The sequence below is a fragment of the Nicotiana tabacum genome, chromosome 16 (genome assembly GCF_000715075.1).
Source record: "Nicotiana tabacum cultivar K326 chromosome 16, ASM71507v2, whole genome shotgun sequence".
In the NCBI taxonomy this organism is placed as follows: domain Eukaryota; kingdom Viridiplantae; phylum Streptophyta; class Magnoliopsida; order Solanales; family Solanaceae; genus Nicotiana; species Nicotiana tabacum.
This window is the reverse complement of record NC_134095.1, coordinates 23,638,497-23,662,845: the sequence shown is the minus strand read 5'-3', so window position 1 is coordinate 23,662,845 and position 24,349 is coordinate 23,638,497. Positions and strand designations below refer to the sequence as shown.

The following is a 24,349-nucleotide window of genomic DNA, read 5'->3' as shown; positions in this document are numbered from 1 at the left end:
AAATTTGCATCGAAAAAATAAAATCAAGACCGAAAAATATTGCAACAATCCTACTATTTGATTTCAAATAATATGAGTGTACAATTTCTATAAATCCTTAGATTCTTCTTTCCAATAGTAAATAAATTCATGGGTCTTTGAGCTTGATCTTAAATATGAGTGTTTATCGGGCCGGGCTGACCCGTTTTCAGCCCGCTTCAGCCTGGGTCAACCCGGGTCAGCCCGTTACTATTCACGTTGGGGCGGGTTGGGACGGGTTGGGAGGGGTTGGGACGGGGTCCGGGGAATTCCTTAACGGGCTGAACACGGGCTGCAGCCCGGTTTCCGTTTGAATTTTTTTTTATAATTAAATTGGACCGTTCCCAACGGTCAAATTCAGAAATGACCGTTGGGGAACGGCCAGAAATTGCAGAAATGGCCAATTTCGGCCCCCGCCTCCCATTAATAATATAGCCCTCCCACCCCAAAATCTATAAATAGCCCCCCTTCTTCTTCGTTTTTTCTCACAAATTCACTCTCTTACTACTCTAATTCTCTCTCAAGTATCAAACTCTCAATTCTCTCTTGATATTATAGTTCTTAAATTCTCAAATCTCAAATTCTCAATTATTTATTATTTCAAGTTTCATCAATTATTTAGTTTAGCCATTACAAAATTATTATTATCAAATATCAATTATTCAAGTGAAGTGTGGTATCAATTATCAAGTATTCAAGTATTATCAACTATCAAGTTTCGGTCTATCAATTGAAGTTTGAATTTTCTTATGTGGCTACACTTGAGTTTTCTGGAGCTTATTATCCTACCATTTCAAATGGTTTAGTTTATATTGCTGAAATTTCTCTTTTACTACATAATTTGAAGCAGAAAGAAGGATATGCTACTGTTGTTGAATCTATGCTAGATAAGTATAAAAAGTATTTCTACCCAATTTCCTATATTTACCTAATTGGTGCTATTTTGAACCCTACTGTCAAAATGATAAAGTGTCGCCAATTAATTAGAGCTTTATATACTTATATGGATGTTGGCCCAACTGAAACTCCTGATATTGACACGTGTATTTCTGAGCTACACACACATTTACAAACTTTATATAATTATTATGCTAACATTGTTGATGCTTCTTCGGTTGTAGATGCAAATATTCCTTCAACTAATCCTTCAACATCTGGAACAACTATGGATGATGATGATTGTGTTCAAGATTATCAGATTTGGTCTACACTAGGAGAGCATCAACAAACCAGTAGCAGAAATATTGATGAACTACAATTCTACTTGCAAAAGTCACCAGAGCCCCTCACAAAGGATTTTCTACCGCTGAGTTGGTGGAGGAGCAACTCAAATCAATTTCCTGTTCTTTCGGCCATTGCTCGAGACGTGCTAAATGTGTCGATTTCAATAGTCGCATCAGAGAGCGCATTTAGCCAAGCAAGGCAGCAACTAGGAGATACCCGTCATTCATTGGGCAGCAACGCTTTGGAAATTCTAGTGTGCTTCAGAGATTGGATAAGATCAGAACGGCGAAATCAAGGGCGTGACGAGGTAGACGAAGAGGAGGACCAAGAAATTGGAGATATAATGGTTTATGGTTCCGATTCAACCAATCCCGGAAACCAAGAACCTCATGTTGACATGGAAGAACTTACAAAAATGATGCAAAGCATGTGATGTACTATTTCTTATTTTTTATAATTATTGTAAACTTTTAAGTTTTAATTTGCAAGTTCAAAAATAAAAAAAATAAAAAAAGAACTTGCAAATTAATTTGAAATATTAAAAATATAAATGAAAGCCTTCGGAGTTTGTTCCTTACATTTGCCTATTGGTCTTATACTCTTATTAAATAATTTTTTGTAGCCACTTACTTTCCAATTTCAATTTTATAATTATAAAATACAAATTTCAAATTTAAAACTTTAAACTTTAAACTTCAAAGTTTAATTCTAACCCTTAAAAGTTTGCAAATACTTAACTATCAATAACATTGAATAAGAAAAATAAAATTTAAATTAAAAAAAAAATTGAACCCGGCCCGCCCGAGCCCACCAGAGCCCTAACCCGTACGGGCCCACGAAAACCCGAAAAATCTCAGCCCTATAACAGCCCGTTAACCCCAGCCCGCTAACAGCTCGCCCGCTAACCGAATGGGCTGGGGTTTTTCCCGTTCAGCCCGTCCCAGCTCGCCCGATAAACACCCTTAATCTTAAATCTATATTTGTTGCCACGAACGATGATCTTGAATTTAACTAGCACGAACTTTGATTTGAACTCATATTCCTTGAATCTTGATTTGTTCTTCGTTCTTGAGCTTGAACTTTATTTCTTAAACTTGAACTTGATTGTTTGAAGTTTGAAACTTGTAGAGAAATTTGTAGCGTTTGATCCACGAGCTCTCTCTTGATTCTTGTTATAACTTCTGGTATCTTCTCTGAGTTATAAAGACCCCTATTTATAGTTTTGGGAGGAAAGAGTTGTGATAAGAACAAACTCTTTCCGACCAATCGGACTGAAGTGTGACAAGACCGCATTTGTTTGGCCGGAATATGTGACTTGTACATGTGGAGCAGTTTCATTGGATTTTTAATTTGGTTTGGCATGCGTTGTCGCTTTGACACATAGCACGATCCTATTGGCTCTTTTGTTTGACTTGATGTGCCACATTATTTGACACATGGCACAGAATTAGGCCTCTATTAAGATGACATAATGGGCTTAGTGAAGTAGGCTCATCACTTGTAGCCCAATTAGATGGGCTAGATCAATAGATTTGGACCTGTTTATTTAACTCATATATATTGGACTTATATAATTAATTCAATTATATTAGCCTATAATATTTGTTTGGACTAATATATATAGACTTTAAAATATAAATTACTTTGTTGTGATTTAATAAAATTTAAATGTTTACAAAAGGCATAAGTGAAAAGAAAATAGGAAACAATCTCATTACACCAAATTGATTGTTTTATAAAATGGGCTTTTCTTTATTCGGAAACATTGAATTTAACAATACAATACGATCAATTTTAAATAAGCTATCAAAACGAACATTATTTTGGAATAACAATCAATATAATATAATACAGTACAATTCGGAACAACCATCCAAACAAGCTGTAAAAGAATAATATAAGAGCGATAAAATAGACATAAGAAAATAATTGTGAAAACGGACTTGCAAAATTTGACTTAGATATCATGCCAAAGATGATGAGCATTCAAAACTACCTTATCCTTGCTCACTTACCCTCTTCCCTTTCCTTTCAATCCAAAAACTTCACTGCTCTTTTCCGTTTCCCGTGTTTCTTTCTTTGGGTCACATGCTATCAAATACTTGATCGAGTATTAATTTCCGCAATTTTGGGTAAAAAGTTTTTTTGCCAAAAAATTGGGAAATGAGCTTATAAATGTATTTACAATTTATATGATATTTTTTCATTTTAGAGCACTTCAATGTTTGACACCATTTTAACTAACTAGTTTTAGTGTACGCGTGATGCGTGTGTTCCCCGTCTTAATGAATAGTATTTTGTAAGAAAATTATATATGTTTTAAATTATGTTTTGAGTTATAAATAGAGTATAAGCTGTTGAAATTGATGACTATTGATCCTCTATAACTAATACAATAAAAGAAAAAAATTTGTTCATAAAAGTCCTCAAACATTATTCGATATATTCATCTTTAATTATGTTCCAATTTTATAGTTTTGTCATTTTAATTTCATGAGTTATCGTGCTATTTTGTTAGTTTCAATAAGAATGCATAACTCTTGAAGATTTAAGATTATTTTAATTTTTTAAAAAGCTATTCTCAAGTTCATTCGAGAAGACACAAACAAGGTATAGACTTTTATTCTGATTCTTTAAAGATTTATCGAATAAGATATTTTAAAAATATAAATCATATGTTTTCTCAATTTATCTCCGTTCAAAGGTTTCGATATTATTCATGTAGCGAGGTTTTAATTTCTAAAATAAAAATAAAAAAGAATTTATGATTTATATAACTTTGTTGAAACATGCGTGGGCATTAAACATAAGTTATAGGACGAACAAATTACTATAAAAACTTATTGAATTCACTAATTGTGTTTGTGCACATATTAATTTATATATATATATATATATATATATATATATATATATATATATATATATATATATATATATATATATATATATATATATATATATATATATATATAATTCATTTGAAAATCCTAAATATTTGGATTTCCTACATAGTTCCCATAAAAAAAATTAATAAGCAAACTTTTAATTAATTTTAAAGTGTTAAATATTTATAAATTATTTATATTACATTTTTATTCAATATGAAATTTATTTTTAAAGGATACAAATTTAATTACATTTCGTGTTGAGGTTTCGTGTTTTTATTATATAAATTTAGGCTTGTACTAGTTAATATAATTATATAAGGCATCAAATAATCATTTGGGTGCTTATTTGAACATGGATTAAATATTGTATTTGATTAAAATAAGAATATTTAAAATGCATATTTGATTCGCGTTAAAACAATTTTAGTTTATACATTATTGTATTAAATACTTTAATTTAGTAAGGGTGATTTTATGTTCCCATATTTTAAGTTTTTGATTAAAAATCATTTGAAGTCATCATATAAGAACGTGCACATCAGAAAGGAATTATGTTCAATTAGTATAACTTATATAAGGTAAAATATTTATTGATTTAAATTCCTAAATATTAGGTTTTCTTACCTAGTTTAATAAGGAAAGGTTTAATATATGCAAAAGTTTAATTGATTTCAAAATCCTAATTATTAGGAGAGTAAACTAAATTACAATTTTGTTCACTGTAAAAACTATTTTTAAAGGGTAAAAAAGGCGAACGATATTTCGCTAATGGTCTTCGTACTTTTAATATAGTATAGATATAGATAGATAATGCTATCTGTATAATTTTCCCAACTTTCAAGAATTCAAAATAGAAACTTTGATGCAACTTTTTTTTTCTATCTCATTTTAACTATTTATGTAATAACTTTTTAACATGTAAAACCCTGTATCCAGTTAAACGATATCATATTATATGATGGAACTGATGGATCAGATCTATAGTTGTCAAGACGGGCTGGCCCAGCCCAGCTCACACGGGCTTTGATATTTGACGAGTTGTGCTGGGTTGGCCTACTATTTTGATGGGCCTTAAATGGTCAGCCCAACCCAACCCTACATGGGTTGCGGGCTCCACATGCTGGCCCATTATTTTAAAAAATATTTTTTATATTTTTTAAAATTTAAATTTTAACCTAAACTTCTTGTTTGATAGAAAATTTCTGCAAAACTTAATAACTTTTGACATCGTTCCAATAGATTATTTTAAAACACAAAAAAGGAGGGCAATATTTCATTCATTAAAAGTCAGTACTCAAAACAAACTATTCAAAAATATTTTCAAAGGTGCTCATGGCATATTTGACACCAATAGACCATCTTCACAAAGCATATTTGAATCCTCTTGTGAAACAACGATGTCTTAGCATCTTCATTTTCATCTAAATTTATAATTATATGCAATGTTAATTAATTAAACATTAAGAAATATCTAAAATTTTAAGAACAAAAAGTATTTATATTCACATAAACAAAATTGCTAGTTTGTGATTGGACTACTCTTCTTGTTATTTTTAGTTTTCTATATTTTTCATATTTTTAATTAAATAGAAGATTAAGCCCACAAGCCGACCCAGGCAAGCAACGGTTAAGCCTCATGGGCTACGGGCTTATTTGTTCCAAGCTTAAAAGCCTCGATTTTAAGTGGGTTTCGAAAATCTTTGTCTAACCCTATTAATTAAAGGGGGGAATGCATAATTAGCCAGTAATAAGATATGTATTTACTTTTAAGCCACTGTTTAAAATATTTTTAGTCTTTAGCCACGCTTTAATAAATTTTTACCCGTCCGGACGAAAATATCCTTCTGCTCATAAAGTTCAGGACCAAGTGTCCTTAACTTATGAGCTTGTTACTGTAAGTTCAGGACTAACTGTCCTTAATTTATGAGCTTGTAAGTCTAAGTTTAGGACTACCTGTCCTTAACTTTTGAACTTGTAACTCTTAGTTCAAGACTACATGTCCTTAACTTTTGAACTTGGAACTCAAAGTTAAGGACTACCTGTCTTTAATTTCTGTGTTTGTAAGTCTAAGTTAAGGACCAAGTGTCCTTGATTTTGAACTTACAACTCTAAGTTCAGGACCAAGTGTCCTTAACTTATGAGCTTGTTACTGTAAGTTCAGGACTAACTGTCCTTAATTTATGAGCTTGTAAGTCTAAGTTAAGGACTACGTGTCCTTAGTTTTTGAGCTTGTAACTCTAAGTTTAAGACTATCTGTTCTTAACTTTTGAACTTGTAATTCTAAATTGAGAACTACGTGTCCTTAACTTTAAGTTAAGGACTTTAAACTTGTCTTCATTAGAAATTCATCCTCCGCTTTCAAAGTTTGGGTTGACAATGTTTTGGACAAAGTAGTTCCCTTGGTTTCCTCTTTGAAGACAAGAGGTTCAATTGCGCCAGAGGGAAATTTTGTAAATCTAGTCGAGAAGTTATTGGAACAAAAGAAAAAAACATTTCACAGGGTTGATGAAACTGATCTTAGTTTGAACATCAGTTATATGGATTCTAACCAAAAACCTTTCCAAGGAATGGAAAGAAGTTAGCCTTTTGGTCACCTGAAATAGGTTCAGAGACGATACAAAAACGACTTGAACAGTTTGCTATGTGGGTTGTGGATAGCTATTTATCTTGCAAGGCAGTTGTTTGTCATCCATCATAGCGCGTTCTTTAGTGTTTCTCTACTGTTAAATCTTATAATTTCAGGATAAAAAAGAAACGGAGAGACTGGCAAGGAAGAGAATATGGACAGAAAAGAGATAAAAGAAAGCGTAACACCGTCTTTTCATACTAATTTTAATAGATTAGTAGCTACTTTTGCTCAGTATTAAAAATGCTGGATAAAAAGTAAATACCACTTTAAAAAGTGACTACCCTACACAATTTTTACTTAATTAAATTATGGGTAGGGTTGGGCCGACCCAGCGGCCCAAGCCCATACTAACGACTCTAATCGGATCCTTTGTTCAAATAGGCAAGATTGCAGTAGAAAAACTAGAAATTGATAAGCCCAAGATTGAACTCGTCTAAAAAGGAAAAGAACACTGATATATTAATGCTCCATTCCGTCTATTTTCCGCTATCACAAGACTTTACAAGAAAATAACCAATGTTTTTTCTCTCAAAATCCTCGTAAAGCTTAAAACAAATTCTTACACTTGCACAAACACAATTGAAACAAGCCATCTAACCCCAAATGATAGTCTTGCTTTCAATGTACAGTCATTTCTTAAATCTAAAAATAATCTCTTCTGCTAAAACTCGAAGAACACAAAATGAGTTAGGAGCTAATAACCTATACAACTCCAGAAAAGTAAAGTAAATTTTCACTATATCTTCTGTTCAAGTATGCAAACAGATTTTGCAGTCAATTGGGGTAATTGAATCTTCTCATCATGGTTAAACAACACAAACATCTGTCCTGAAATCTACAGATCCAACTTCGACCGCCCTGCTTATATGACATCAGTTTTAAACTTTAAGAAAATAAAACAAGAGAGAAAATGTTCTTCAAAAAGAAAATGTATTAGTAGCTAATGGTTATTACCATTTGGTCCCATATTGTTTATAGAGGAATTTGCTTCAAATCCCATTTGAAGAAGGCTTTGGAGTTCATTGTCCCATACATGCTGCATGAAAAGTAGTAGGTTTTGATTATATCATTTCCTTGAAGTTGAGTAGAATGTGCAACAAGGATGAGAGATGGAAAATACTCTCTAACACACGGTGTTTTACACCAAACCAAATAATTTAATCATATAAGTCGTATATCAAACTGGTGCACCAAATATTCCGCGTTTATGCAGGGTCCGGGCACTTCAAAGGGGTGTGATGTAGCAACCTACCCTGATGCAAGCATCAGTGGCTGATTCCACGGCTCGAACATATAGGTCACACGGAGACAACTTTACCGTTGCTCCAAGATTCCCCTTCCCGAGTCATGTATCAAATTAAGAATGCATAAGTTTATATGCAAATTCATTTCATGTACTATTCATTTGCTAAGTGTAAACATCGGGTGCAAATAAGTTTTTTCTACGAGAGATCTTTATTTATACCTGGGGCAAGGGGTGGAAGGGTGGTGTAGTTCCCGGCATACCAGTAAAACTCCCATGTGAAATTCCAGGGAAAGGAAGAGAGGAACTCATTCCAGGACCAAGACCAAGAAGAACTGCATTGCTCGTTTGCTGATGGAGCATCTACATTTAATAATAAGGCATAGAAATTTTCAACTTCATGGTAAAACTAATATGGATGACCACAGCAATTATTTTTAAACTTACCTCTTTTGGTAAAATGCGATCAATATCGAAGTTCAGTTCCGGATTTACAGTAGCAAGTTTCATTGACAGGAACTGCAGATCATCAGAACACATATTTGGTATTAGTTTAATCAGTCCGGAAAGCATGGAGTACTTATTCTAACAAGTAACAAAGGATGATGAAAGATTTAAAGTGTGAACGACAAAAAGAATATTGTTTTCTGCACAAAGAACATATTCCTAGTCCATTAATATTCATTTGCACTGATAACATATGATTGAATCCCCCTTCACTTAATCTGTTAGGCGAACCTTACTACTCCCGAAACAAAGCCGTGATCTCCTCAAAATTCTTAGTCAGAAGGAAAAAGCTCATGCTAACTAAAATTATTAATGAAGCACAGTTAGGGTAATCCTACATGCTTTAGTTGCGTCTATCTAAAACTGTGTTAGAATGGTACGATCAAGATTCAATCTACTCAGGCACAGTAAACACGTAATCATGAACCAATGGCTATAGCATAAACTATCAACATATTTACCTCAACCTGCTGTTGCAGCGATTGCACGTAGTTGATAATCTCATCAAGCATCACTGCTTTCCCAGTTATCTGTTGGAACAAAAGTTATCAATTTTTAACCATATATCACAAATAACCAATAACTTAAGCAACAATAGAACCAGTAACTACCTTATTACAGCCTGGGACTAGCTCTTGAAGCAATCTCATCCTCTCACTGATCCGTTCTCTCCTCACCTGCCAACCAAAAAAGGCATTGGAGATTCATTCAATATGTCTAAAAAGATAATGAGCTTAGATTGAATTACACAATTATCTTTTGGATTTACCCTTTCGGCAAGGCTGTGGCTGTTTGTGGCTTGACCTCTTTTAGCCCTGATATGAACATAATTATCCTTAGGAGGTTCCCCACCATCAGAATCTTCCTTAACTTGTTTCCCTGTTTCCTTGCTCCTTAAATTAGAGATATTATTTTGGTCTGTTTTGTGTCTTTTCCCATCTTGCTCTTTTGAACAGTCTGAACTATCTCTAGATAAAGCCTTTTGCAGCTCTCCTTCAGCATTCTACAGTGAAAAAAGAGCAAAAAAACTTAATGCATATCTCATACTAGAATACAAAGGCATATCCGGGATTTGAACTTGATGGTTCAACATTTAATGTTTTTAGTAGTGGAGTCAATAGCTCTAAGGGGTGTCACACCCCTTCGCCGAAAAATTACACCGTTTAGATGGGTAAATTTTTTTTTTAGGAATATATACTATGTATTAAATCCCCTTGACTTCGTCGTGTATTTACTTCTTTAAATTTGGACACCCTTAGTGAAAATCCTGGCTACGCAATTAGTTCTTGGCATAAACTCATTGTACTTTTAAAAACTGAAATTATGAGTTCAGAAATTAGAATTTGTTGAATTTTACTGTTTCCCCCCCCCCACATATACTGGATTCAATTGAAGCCATTGTTCTAAAGCTACATCTATACATCTGCTAGCATACAACAACAACAACATACCCAGTATAATCCCATATAGTGCGGTCTGGAGAGGTTAGTGTGGAGAGGGTAGTGTGTAAGCAGACCTTACCCTACCTTATGGGGTAGATAGGTTGTTTCCAATAGACCCTCGGCTCAGGAATACATCTGCTAGCATATATACTGATAATTGGGAAGACTTAAAAAAGATGGCAGTATACCTTGCTGATAGTGGATAGAGAGTGATTTCCTGATATTTTCCTCTTCCCATTAGGTGAAGCCTCCACAGCACCTTCACCTGAAATTTGGCACTCTTCTTGGGAAAGTGGACCTTTTGAGAAAGTTCCTTCAGTAGGAATTCCTCTGTTCTTGACATAGTTAGGATAACAACTTCCCCCTCTAAGCTGTTCTTGTAATGGAAAAATATTGACTAATTCTGAGAAACTTTCATTTCCAAAAGCAGGAATCTTGGGGACCATTTCAACAAGATTTGGATCAGATGGATAGTGACCAAAATGAGATGATTGGTAGGGCAAATTTGCAAACTCATTGTGACCAACAACTGAAGATCCTTTAAAACTCTCCTTTTGATTCAATGACAGAAGTGGATCCCAACCAGAACCACTAAAAGGGTCAACATTTGGCATTGAAGAAGGACAATTAAAGGAAGTATCACCACCATTTCTCTGTTGTAGCCTCATATCACCATTATCCTTACTGCCCATTTTCAAGAATTAAAGGATCCACAAATTTTATTGGGAACTCAGTTCAAAAAGGCAACACCAATGTAATGTTTTTAACCAAGCCAAGAGTTTGATTGCTATTTGACAGAAAGGAAAGAACAGTGTGTTAAAATAAAAATAAAAATAAAAAGGTAAAGTGGGGTTTGACCAAAAAGAACTGGTAGTAATATCTTGCAGGACTCAACAAGGAACAAAATAACCTTGGCAGCTTTATAGGACTGATGAGAAGAAAGAGGTTAAAGCAAAAGAAATCTCTCAAATCCTACAGACACACACAAAGGTAAAAAGATAACAAAAATCCAAAGTAACAGGCATAAAATCTTTAACCCCCCCTCTTGTTTCAAGAACCCTAGGATCAAGCCTAGTGTAATGAAGGAAAAAGTAATTACCAGAGACAAGAAAGTATGAAACTTTCAGAGCATAAAGTAGCCAATGAACATAGTGAAAAGCATTGGTGAAATAACAGCTAATGAAAAGAAAGCAGATTCCTTTTGTTTATGGAGTATTAAAAACAGCAGAGAGAAAGTTACAAGCTTCACATTAATCTTTAACTGTGCTTTTAACTTCCAGCAAATTCAATATGGGAGAAGAGAATGGGGTGTCAAAGAAAAAAAGATTCTTGTTAGAGAAATATACCAATTGTCTTAGCTGAAGCTTAGAATCAAAGACAAAGCCCCACAAGTATCAAGAAAAAGAATAGACTCAACTAGACTTTTCAAATATTCTGAAATATGTAAGCTAAAAATGACAATAAAAAGCACTAAATTCTAACCCCAATTATATAGCATACAGTAACCTGAATTGGATTTGTGATAGTACCCCCTTTTTACAGCACTTAAATTCTACAGAAGCAGCAAACTTTATAGATCAAATACAACAATTATAGAGAAAGAGAAAATGATAACGAGAAGATAGTAATAAATAAAAATAAAAAAGGGAAGAAAGAGAGAGAGAGAGAGTGAAAGATGTTTTACCAGCCCAAGCAAAATGGTGACATGTATGATTTTAAAAGACATACTACTAACTACTGCCAACTGCCCTTACAGAAATGGTTGCTTAAATTATTACAGAACCTAATCCTTCCCTTTTTTCCCCATACTTTACTCCTTGTAATTTCCTTTCCTTTTAAAATATTATTACTCCTACATACACTCATTCCTATACATTATGCTTCTTTTTTTAATTTCAATTAATAAATGATTTCACATACTTACATTAGATTGAAGAGGTTATTGTTCTTCTCTTGAAGGGCAAGCTTGATAGTATAACTTTTTCTAATTTTTAACTGACACATTTTGCCAACTGTGTTCTCTTTGCTGTTACACACTCAGTGCCAACTAACCTAACAATTCTTTCTACTTAAAACTCATCTTCTTGTTTTTCTGTGGTCCATTAAAATTCATGAGTTGTTGTACTGTTCATTTCTACTGTTGTGTGCTATATATGCATGTCATGGCCCACCAAATCATTTCTCAAATTTGATTGATGATATTATTTACTTACTACTGTACTACTCTGCACTCTTACTTGATGCTTGTACAAATATGGAGATAGGATGTGATATTCCCTACTACAACGTTAAGATTGAGGGTTGAGGCACTAATCATATTGTTTACCACTCTTTTCCAATTTATGTGGATTTAAAAAAGAAAAACTTTTGAAATTTGTAATTTCAAATAACTTATAGATATTTATATACTTATAAATTATCTTATTACGGGTAAAATAAAATTTAATATTAAATTATTTCTATATATCCAAATTAAGAAAGAAGCAGTATATTTTTCCATTTTAACATTAACATTTGATGCACACTCAATTTTACTTACAATCTTCATGTCCAATGAAACAAATATTTAGAGTTTCTTTACTACTTACTTTATTCCAAAAATAATACTAACAAATGGAATTTCACGAGTGGGACATGGGCAAAGTAGTGTGTATGTAGACTTTACCCGCGTAGTGTTGAACCGATGGATTCAATTGAACTCATAACTTTCGACGCGGAGTAAAAATTTATATGTAAAATTCATTAAAATTACAAAAAATAATAGATATGAACCCACAACTTTAAAAATATAATGGATTCAATGTCAAAAACCTTGAAAGTTGAACCCATATGATTTATATCCTGGATCCGCCCCTACCTTAAGAAGACAGAGAATCAATTATCTAATCTCGACATGAATTTAGATATTGATTTCTTAATTTTGTAAAATAATCATTTACATGTTTAAAAGTGACATTAAAAGGTACTATGTAATGTCACAAACATTTCAAAATTAATTTTCTTTTTAGCATCTTAATATCAAAAACTTGCGACTCTATGAAATAAGAATAGTATCATAAAAATATAATAGAGTTGGAATTTCTGTTTCTTTTTCCTTTTCTTTTTCTTGATTTTCCATCCGGTGTCCGGTACTCACATTGGAACCCGATTAAATTCCGATTCTCACCGAAAAATCCAACATTAAGGATAAAGCGTTCCCTATCAAAGACGATTCCACGCTTAGACGACTCCCTAATATCATAAAAATAGAATAGAGTTGGAATATCAGCTTCTCAATAGTACAATATTGAGTTTATAAGAATTTTAATAAAATGGAAAAAAGGTGATAGGGGCCCAAGCCGTGTGGAAAAGAAGCTTGCTTTGATTGATGGGTAGAGAGTAAAGTGTGAGGTTTAAGATTGTACAAATTGAAAAGATAGTGGTGCTGTTGACAAAGTACTGAATATAACTCTCTGGTTTCCATTCATTTTATTTTGTTTGTTAATTGATGTGTCAGTCCTATCTTTTTTTCTTTTCTAAAAGAAAATTAATTGTTTTTAAGAAATAATTGCTTCCCTTTGGACCTTTGGGGTCCTCAGAACAGAACATAAGGAATTAGGGAATCTAATCCCCCATAATTTTACCTCATTGTCCTAGTACTGTTTCCAGCTGTAGGGCTGTCTTTAATATTTTTTCATTTATAGCCACTGTACCTAATGTCCTAACCTTAAACTTCGGTCAAACCATGTTGTCCAGTCAACACTCTCTTAAGGCTGTAATCTTGCTGGAAATTCAAGATTTTTCCTAAATTCACGCCTTATTAGCTCCCCCTTCCAATTCTTGATTAACTTTCGACCAATATTTGATTATTGATTCATATAGTTTCTATCTGGGACGTAAAATGGGGCGTTTCACTCAACGTGAGGTGAAGCGTAAGCTCCGAGACATGGGATATAAGTCCCATAAAACTTTAAAACTTTTACTTTATATATTAATAAAATATTACAATAGCTATAAAAATATATAAAGTACATTAAAAGGTAAAGAAAATTGAAAAGGATTAAACAATTCATAAAATAAAGATATCTATTTTTTATAAATATAAACAATGCAATAGTGTAAAAGTAACAGCAACAACAACAATCCAGTAAAATTCCACAAATGAGATCTGAGGAGAGTAAAGTGTACACAGACCTTACCCCTATCCCAAGGGGTAGAGAAACTGTTTCCGATAAACCCTCGACAATAGTATAAAAGTAACTGTGAGATAAAAATCAAATATAACATCTTATCTTTCAATAATTAAAAAATCATAACTTCTTAAAAAATGTTAACGAACTACATTTATTTCTCTAAAAGTTAATTCATCGGCATTGTAATTTAAAATATTACTCCTTATGGGTACATATAAAGTTGCTTTCAAATAGAAATATAATACAAATTTGATAATTTTGAGAGACATAGAACTAAGATATTGAAGACCTATAGTATGTGAAAATGTAAATTTTGACTATTTATTTAGAAGAAATATTCTCAATTAGTAAATATGCAATACAATAGCCTCATTATTTTGAGTTACTCTCCGTCTTCATATTTCTATAGATGAAATAGAACTTTAATCATTCATTTTCTAAACAGTTTTGAAGGTCGGCAGTACTAATTAGGGAATTCAACGTATGATTTGCGTAAGGAACTGTTAGGCGAGCCCCAAGAATTAAGCGATAGGAGTGTTTCGGGCACACAGTCGGGCGTTTGGAGCATAAGCCTCACAGAACTAAGCTCCACACGTGATCCTCATGGTGTTTTGATAGTGCCCCGCTTTGGCCGAGCCCCAAGGCGAATCCCAATAAAGCCTGATTTCTATTACTATTTGTCGTTTCCTGCCATCTTTTTTTGGTAAATAAAGAATTTTTATTAACCAACTGGAAGAATTACAAGCAAGAAAGAAAAAAACTAGAACCTAACTTATAGGTCCAGAAACTAGAAAACATGATAACTCCAGAAAGCACCATAATACCTCTAGCTACACTTTCTGATTACAAGTTCTATGCAGGATAGAAATTCAAGTTTTCCAACTGTGCCTTGATTTGTCCTTCACGAAATATCTCCTGGATGACCTTTCTTACAATAGATTCCGCACTTGTATTTTTGCATTGAAAAATCCTCATGTTCCGCTCTTTCCATACATGATACACACAACCTGCAACAGCCATTATATAAATGTGTGCACTGACAGCTTTCCCTTGCAATTATTCGTCATTCATTCCAGTTCCTCTTGCCAGGTTAGAGCTTGGCGATTAATACCTTGCCAGCGAAGCAGCTTGCTCTACACATTAACAACGAATTGACACTTAAAGAAGAGGTGAGACACGGTCTTCGATTCAGCCAAACATAAAGAGCAATCTGTATTCACATTTACTCCCTGCTTTGCTTTTCCAGTCTATCCTTGGTAGTCAATCTTCCCAAAACAGCCAATCTGATAAAGATCCATTTGAGAATTCCATAGTTATTACATACTAATCTCCTCAAAAGTACCTTTGAAAAAACACCCAACAACTTCTGATATAAGGCTTTGATAGAGATGGTTTTAATATCCTGAAAGCTTGTAGAGCCATACCCAGCCTCTTCAAAATATTTCTTAGCTTTGAAAATCTTCTGAATCACCTATGAAGCTCGTCTCCCTGTTTCACATAGCAAGTATTGTATCCAGAGTGTATCTTTTTTCTTACTTAGATTCCATAATAATTTGGCAATCGCTACTTTATTCCATGTTTTGACATCTACCATATTCAACCCACTAGCTGACTTAGGATAGCATAGCTTATCCCAAGCAATTAGAGCCTTTTTTGAAGTTTCAATGCTAACAAAAATCTTCTACACAATGCTTCAATCAATTTAGTAATCGTTATTGAAAGAACAAATACGTGGGACCAAAATGTCTGTATAGAAAATAGTACATTTTTAATCAGTTGGACCTTGCCTACATAGGATAGGAATTTTGTTGTCCATTATGTTATTCTTCCAGTCATCTTTTCCAAAAGAGGTTGGCACTGCAATATGGATAATTGTTTTATGCTAAGGGGCACATCAAGATACCTGAATGGCAATACACCTTTACTAACTCCGAGTATCTGAAGGATCTGCTGTTATATTACTTTCTTCACCCACCAAAATAAATTGAGCTCTTGAGAGATTAGCGATCAGTCAAGATGCATCTGAAAACATCTTGAAGCAATCATATAGGTGTGTGATAGATGTTATGTCTCCTCTACACAATAATAGTAAATCATCAGCAAACCCAAGTTGAATAAATTTCAATTTAGAACACTTTGGATGGTACTTGAAATTTTTAGCAGTATCTAACGTCCTTAACACTCTGTCAAAATATTCCATGACATGCACAAAAAGGAAAGGGGGGAGGGGATCTCATTTTTCCAATCCTTTTTTAGCTTCAAAAGGTATGGTCAGCTTTCCATTAATGACAATAGAATAAGAAACTATTTTGCACATGCCAGAATCCACTTTATGAACTTCTCAGGGAAGCTTAGGTGAATCATAACCTGCTCAAGGAAAGGCCATTTTACTGAGTTATAAGCTTTTTGCATATCAATCTTCAACATACACCTCAGGGAGATGTCCTTTTTACTATACTCTTTGACCAATTCGTGTCCAAGAATAATATTATCTGCTATTATCCTCCCTGGAACAAATGCAGCCTGACTTGAGTCTATTAAACTATCCACCAATCTTTGCATTCCTCTAGTAATAATTTTTAAAATGATTTTTTATAGTGTAGTACAACAAAAGATGGGCCTAAACTCTTTGATGGTGGAGGCATTCTTTACTTTTGGTATTAGTGTCACAGATATACAGTTGAGAGGCTTGCACATATTAGCATAATCAAAGAAACCCAAGATTGCCTGAGTGATGTCTTAACCCACAACTGACCATGCTTTCTTGAAGAAAACTGCATTGAAACCATCAACACCTGGGGCCTTGTTGTCATCTATGTCATTGAGAGCATCACATACTTCCTACTTAGTTACAAGGGCTATAAGATCCAATTTTTGTTGCCTAGTTAATCTGTGCCCCAACTTGAGTACTCTAGGATCAATAATAGGAAGATGAGTAGCAGCAGTGCCAAGTAACTTTCTACAGAAATCGGTAATCTCATGCTCAACATAAGTTTCAGATTTCAGCAGGATACCCTCAGCATTTAGTAACCGTCTGATCTGATTTTGCACATGTCTTAACTTTCATACTTGCATAGAAAAATTCAGTAATGGAATCCCTTGTATTCAACCATTGTATCCTAGACTTTTGTCTAGTTATGCCTTCCTCAATTAAGGACCATTTTTCTAACTGAAGCTTTAGTTCCTTCTCCTCTTTAAAGAGATGATGTGTATGACTAGGATCTCTCATTCTAGCTTGTATTTGATCAAGCTGACCTTTGAGTTTTATAATTTTGTTCATAGATTTTATTCAGCTGTTTCATTACTTGTTTTACATTCTTCAGTCATGCCCATATTTTTTACATGGAATGGTTATGATATGGTATCGACCATGCTTCTCTCATAAGTTGAATAAAATTTGGATGATCAGATAGGGAGTTAAGGAACCTGAATGGCCTATGACCTCTACCACGAGCGTCTTCAAACTTTATTGCTATAGGGGAATGATCTGAGCATCCCGGATCCATAATTGTGGATTCTAAATTCGGCATAATATGTATCCAATCTGAAATAACAAAGGCCCAATCTATCTTGCTGATAGCTTATATGAGTCCACCAAACTATAGAGCATCTGGTCCCATATGAGACTCATACGTAGAATGCTGTAAAGGCTGAAAGTAAAGAAGGCAAAAGATTTTTCTACGTGGAAAAATCCCACACAAGGAGATAAAAAAACCACGACCTACTCTTGTAGGCTTTTAACTCAACTAACTTGTAACCTACCTATTACAAGCCACTTTGCAATCTCCCTATTGCAAAGACTTTAAACTAACTTGTGATGCAACCACCACAAGCCACTCTCTAACTCTCCTAGTTACAGAGGATTTAACTTATGACTATTTCTAGTCACAACATAAACTCTAAAGTTTACAAAATTTGTTTGTTCCTAAAACAGCGCTTCTAAAAAAGCGAACTAGGAATTACAATGTAGAACAATTAATAAGATTACAACTCAACTATGGATATACATAAGACTTTGTTTAGAAACTAATCCTTAGTGGAGTTGTCTTCTTGTTCTTGACACACCAGTGATTTTAATGTCGGATCGATGCTTCTTATTCTTGAGAGAATATCACTAAATGCACAAGTGATGGTGTGTCTTGCACCAGGTTATTTTATCACAAAAGATATCACAATAGATAGTGGTATCAACTCTTGGTATACTTCTTCTCAGTGAGAAGTGACTGGTGCACTGTTTGTACAACCACTTCTCGGCAGTTGCGTTCCAGCTGGACTTTGTGCTTTATGTCAGGACATACCAACGGACCAGGTCCTAATACTTCTGTCAGGACATACACTAGGACCAGGTCGTAGTTGTGTTCCTCTTTCTGTAACAGTTGTCAGATGGTTACTTTCTTCTGCTGCATTCCGGCTGTGCACTTTATTTGTACTTTGGTCAGAGAACCCTAAGAGAGCAGGTCCCTGTTGTGTTCCTCTTTATATTGAATGTGTACAGTCACTGACTTGTGCTTTTGTCAGAGAACCCTAAAGGACCAACGCATCAGGTCCCTATTGTGTTCCTCCTTGTGGTTATTGATCCATTTGCTGATTTTCAGGCTTCGAACAGTTCACATGAGATGTGTATCTTGTGGGACAAGGTTCTCTATATGGTTCTTCACAACAAGTTTGTTAGATCATCAAAACATAAGAAGCATAAGTTTAAGACATTGAAAACCCATCAATTTTCCCCTTTTTGATGATGACAAACTTAGGCATGGAAAGCATTTGTTTGGGTCAGATTTAACCAGATGAGATCCAGTTCCCCCTTAATCAAATTCCCCCTTAATCTTAGATCTAACCAGACGAAGTTCCCCCTTAATCAAAGATCTTCGTCAACCATGTAACCATGTTATCCCACCTTATCCTTATTTCCCCTTTTGGCATCATTAAAAAGAACAACTATGAAGAAGAGCACAAGTAGGTAATAAGCATAAAGAAGTCTAACACAGCTAGTTCATGTCATATATGTGCACACAACATGACAGAAAAGAGAAGCCAAAGGAACACAGTGTTGCACAGAGGGAGAAAGGGGAGCTGTTTCATTAATGTTTACATTGGACTGAGTAAGTCAGGAGTAGTAATGGTTAAGTTTAACATGCCATAACAAAAAAAAGTATACACAAGTAAAACAGCAGCCACAGGATGTTGGAGCAAAAATATCTTGACACTAAGAGATCCTAGGGAACAAGAGATGAGGGAAGCTTGGAGGAAGAGAACACAATGGTTTTGAGAACCAGGTCCAGTCTAGCATTTGCAGCCAGTTGTTCTTCAAGTAGTTGAGCCTAAAGTCTCTCATTTTCTTTTCTCAGTTGGGCAACCTCATCATGTACAGAATCAGGTCCCTTTGCTGCTTGGCTAAGCTGAGTTTCTAGAATGGCATTTCGAGCCCTCAGCCTTCGTACTTCCTCAGAGGCTACATTTTGGGCGTTTATCAGCTGAGAAATGGTTGATATGCTTCCACCAACTTTTTCTATGCATTCATATTCTTCTAGAGTCGTCTTAGAAAAGGTTTGCTTGTGTGTGCCCACTTTAGGATTTCCCAAGGAAACTTTATAGAATCTGAACACTTGAGTGAGGAGAAAGCCATAAGGTAACCCATAATTGTCACCCTTAAAATTTGCCACCTTTTGCATGTGATCTATCATGATTGCTGGCAAGTCGATTGGTACAAACTCATCAAGCGCTTCCATCAGGACCAAATTTGACATTGTGGCAATGGAACATCTCTCAGAGCGGGGTACGAGAACTTTATTAACCAGTTCAAAGAGAAGCTGGTACTTAGGAAGCAACACCTTCTTATGGATATGTTCCCCCTGTTGAATGGCTTGCTCTTTCACGATGGCTCTCCGAAAGTTTATTCCATAGACATCCTTAACCGAGGACACACCTTCACACGGAATTTTGAGAATCTTTCCCAATGTTGAAACGTCGAGTACAATGTCCACTCCATTTACAAGCGCACAGATGTAGTCCCCCTCAACTATGAAAAAAGATACATAGAAGGTTTGTACTGCATCTTCGTACACTAGAGGCATGCTCCCTTCAAATAGGTGTTCCCATTGTTAAAATTCCACAATCTCCAGAATTTGTCTCATGCCTGCCATCTCCGAAATGACCAAATGTTCGGCCCCACAACACTTTTTGAGTTCTTAATCTCTGCTGCCACTAAACACTATCATAGGTCAAGGACCTTGTTGAACCAGGTTCCTTAATGGGTTCCCCTTTTTGTTTGCTAGTTCCTTCTCCAAGCTTTCCTTTCCAGCTTGCTGCCCCTACCGTATTGTCCTCAGGCACAACTAGCTCAGTTATACTCCGTTTAGACTTGTTGTTGTATTTCACTGATGACCCTTTCTATTCCTTAACAGTTTCCTTACTTGTCATAGACTGTTGTACTAAGTAACCAGGTTCCCTAGAGGCATTTTTGTCTATCTGATTTACTGACACACTCTTGATGAAATCTTTGGGATTCATTTTCCTCTTTTTCCTTGTCTTGACGCTCCTCTTACTTTTCTGCAATGAGGATTCAGAATTCTCTTGCTGTAGTGACCTGGTGATGGGTGATTTGGAGGAAGAATCCAAGAGCTTGAAATGAACATGAGGTACAGGAGTGAGTTTGCATGGAAGTGAATCAGGTTTATCAGAAGGCTTTTCTGAGGATATCTCATGAGCTAAGGACTCGAGGAGTGTTGTGGTTCTTACATCTTCTAGGAATGGGATTTCTTCCCCCTGGTATTCAGACGAGAGATATTCTCCTTCATTCATCAATCTCTCAGCAGCTATAACTATGATGTTATGAGTTGCTTCCTTTTCTGGTGACTCCTTGAAAGTCACTGGGTCCAACATGGAAGAGTTCAGATACTGATCAGGATCATCCTCATGGGCTTATGACATTTGAGGAGTAAAACTTCCTGTATGGTCTTTGATGAGATCATAGGATTGACTAGTCATAGGATTCCTAAAATAATGGTAGACAGGATTTATCAAAAATAGGAAAACTGTAGGAGTAGAGGAGGAATCAAGGGTAGATAAGGTGGTAGAAAATGTGAAACAGTGGTGTTCAGGGAATGGTTTAAGAGGTGATAGTGAAGTGGGAGCGGTGTTAATGGTGGAAGAATGAGGTGATTTTTCAATCTCTATTAGATGAAAGCTTGGTAGACGAGCAAAGAGAGAAAGAGAAAGATGAGAAGAGGATTCTAGCTCTACAAAGGGGGTGAAGGTTCATGACTTGCCGTGAGAGAGAAAGAAAGTTTTATTGGGGGAAGGGCTAATGATGAGTGAAGAGCGAAACAGGTTCTAAATAATTCTAAAATCGGCGGCAGGTTTATGGGGAAGTGTTACCATGCAGAGAGGATGAAATAATGTGACGGACAAGACATGATACTCAGACGTTTGAACAATCAGATGATGTGGCAGATGAATTAGTTTTGAAAAAATTTGTTTGGTGAGGACATGCAGAATTTAAGCACATTACTACTAACCTGAGGTGCAGGAACCTGATTACAGAACAAATTTTGAATATGTTTTTAGTAGCTCCTCTCTCTTCACCTTTCACACCTGTGCCTTTAGCTTCTGTGATCGACATGTGTGTTTACCTCCAACGGTATTGATGTGAGCTAGGCTTGGTCAGAAAACACTTTAGCTGTCTTTACCTGGTGTTGTCTTACATAGCCAACTGATGGAGGATCAGGTTCTTTATTTGGCCCTTGTAACTCCATCTTCACTTTTGATTGATCCAGAGTTCTCTACTCGAGGCTTTGATGCAGATGTCTAGAATTTGGTCTTCTGTTTCTTCAATATGCTTGATCTTCTTCCCTTTTTTTTGATTTGAAGACCTTCTTCAGTTGTTGATGAAGCCATTTGAGTTTTGCTTCATTGTTTCCCAAGGGATGAGACATGCATCATGGCAAGAGAACCGTTCCAAAAGTATTTTCCTTTTCCATAGATAAACCTGCATAGATAACATTTTCATACCCCAATAGGATTAACAAAACTATCACCTGAGGGGTAACACAAAACCAGGTCCTGAGTTCCTCTAAGGTATGTCAACTCTTTTGTGGACACCCTACAAGTAGGATTCCTACGGACTTGCACTTTGGATTTTATTCGGGAGCGAAGAGAGAAAAAACATGTTTATCTAACTCTTAGAATAAAAGAATGATTGACTTTGATTAAAGAGGGAGATGTGGAGATTAATTTGATTATGATCTCTTGTCTTACTATCTTTCTTTCTTTTCATCTCGTATGTTTTCAGATTACCAATCAACTCATCCATGGTTAGAGTTTGTAGATCTTTAGCTTCTGTGATGGCATTTACCTTACTTTCCCAAGACCTAGGTAGAACATTGAGAATTTTCCTTACAAGCTTGTTTCTGGGAATGACGTCTCCAAGTGAGTGAAGCTCATTTATGATGGAGGTGAATCTGGTGTGCATATCTTATATGGACTCATCACCATCATCCTGAAGAGCTCGTATTCAGTGGTGAGCATGTCGATCTTGGATTGTTTGACTTGAGTAGTTCCTTCGTGTGCAGTTTTTAAGGCTTCCCATATCTCCTTGGCAGTATCACAGGCTGATACTCTATTGTACTCATCAGGTCCTATGTTACACATCAGGATTTTTTTGGCACGATAGTTCTTTTCTACAGCTTTTCTATCAGTGTCGTTGTACTCTCTTCTCCCTTTGGGCACGAATGGTCATGTTTCTTCAAGTTTCTTCATGGGAATATATGGACCATCACAAATGATGTCCCACGGTTCTGAATCTTCGGCCATTGTGAAATCATGCATCCGAGTCTTCCACCAACCGTAGTATTGACCATTGAATCTGGGAGGTCTATAGGTTGATTGTCCTTCTTCAAAGTTTGGTGGAGCAGCCATTTAGGATCCTTCCTAGGTGTTAGCCTGATAGGAGGAACCTTCTCTAATACCAATATAGCTTATATGAGGCATAATATGTATACAATCTGAATTAACACAGGCCCAATCTATTTTGCTGATATCTTATATGAGTCTACCAAATTATAGAGTACTTGGTCCCGTATGAGACTGATACGTAGAATGCTGTAAAGGCTAAAAGTAAAGAAGGTTGTGGTATTGACCATGCTCTCTCATAAGTTGAATGAAATTTGGATGATCAGATAGGGAGTTAAGGAACCTGAAGCCTATGACCTCTACCCGGAGCGTCTTCAAACTTTATTGCTATAGGGTAATGATCTGAGCATCCCAGATCCATAATTGTGGATTCTAAATTCGGCATAATATGTATCCAATCTGAATTAACAAAGGCCCAATCTATCTTGCTGATAGCTTATATGAGTCCACCAAACTATAGAGCATCTGGTCCCATATGAGACTCATACGTAGAATGCTGTAAAGGCTGAAAGTAAAGAAGGCAAAAGATTTTTCTACGTGGAAAAATCCCACACAAGGAGATAAAAAAACCACGACCTACTCTTGTAGGCTTTTAACTCAACTAACTTGTAACCTACCTATTACAAGCCACTTTGCAATATCCCTATTGGAAAGACTTTAAACTAACTTGTGATGCAACCACCACAAGCCACTCTCTAACTCTCCTAGTTACAGAGGATTTAACTTATGACTATTTCTAGTCACAACATAAACTCTAAAGTTTACAAATTTTGTTTGTTCCTAAAACAACGCTTCTAAAAAAGCGAACTAGGAATTACAATGTAGAACAATTAATAAGATTACAACTCAACTATGGATATACATAAGACTTCGTTTAGAAACTAATCCTTAGTGGAGTTGTCTTCTTGTTCTTGACACACCAGTGATTTTAATGTCAGATCGATGCGTCTTCTTCTTGAGAGATATCACTGAATGCACAAGTGATGGCGTGTCTTGCACTAGGTTATTTTATCACAAAATATATCATAATAGATAGTGGTATCAACTCTTAGTGTACTTCTTCTCAGTGAGAAGTGACTGCTGCACTGTCTGCACAACCACTTTTGGGCAGTTGCGTTCCAACTGAACTTAGTGCTTTATGTCAGGACATACCAACGGACCAGGTCCTAATACTTCTGTCAGGACATACACTAGGACCAGGTCATTGTTGTGTTCCTCTTTCTGTAACAGTTGCCAGATGGTCACTTTCTTCTACGGCATTCCGGATGTGCACTTGACTTGTACTTTGGTCAGAGAACCCTAAGAGAGTAGGT

At 35.3% G+C, this 24,349-nt stretch overlaps 1 protein-coding gene across 2 annotated transcripts; it reads right to left on the bottom strand.

Moving 5' to 3' along the window:
* Positions 1-7,196: 7,196 nt before the first annotated feature.
* On the bottom strand, positions 7,197-11,991 carry LOC107761914 (uncharacterized). Of its 2 annotated transcripts, none has more exons than XM_075232645.1 (9): positions 11,879-11,991; positions 10,143-10,741; positions 9,282-9,515; positions 9,124-9,189; positions 8,974-9,042; positions 8,453-8,524; positions 8,228-8,368; positions 7,717-7,798; positions 7,197-7,620 (listed from the first exon to the last, which is right to left on the bottom strand). In XM_075232645.1, the coding sequence occupies exons 2-9, from the start codon at positions 10,644-10,646 to the stop codon at positions 7,598-7,600; spliced, it is 1,191 nt and encodes a 396-aa protein (XP_075088746.1). In that variant the 5' UTR covers positions 10,647-10,741; positions 11,879-11,991; the 3' UTR covers positions 7,197-7,597. The 2 variants fall into 2 exon arrangements, with proteins under 2 accessions (XP_075088746.1, XP_075088745.1); XM_075232644.1 differs by lacking the exon at positions 11,879-11,991 and adding an exon at positions 11,639-11,769.
* Positions 11,992-24,349: the final 12,358 nt, after the last annotated feature.

Coding starts and splice junctions, on each gene's coding strand:
- LOC107761914 (XM_075232645.1), bottom strand. CDS start 10,646: ATGGGCAGTAAGGATAATGGTGATATGAGGCTACAACAGAGAAATGGT. Junction 9,190..9,281: donor GCCACAGCCTTGCCGAAAGG/GTAAATCCAAAA, acceptor TTTGGTTGGCAG/GTGAGGAGAGAACGGATCAG. Junction 8,369..8,452: donor ATCGCATTTTACCAAAAGAG/GTAAGTTTAAAA, acceptor TATTAAATGTAG/ATGCTCCATCAGCAAACGAG.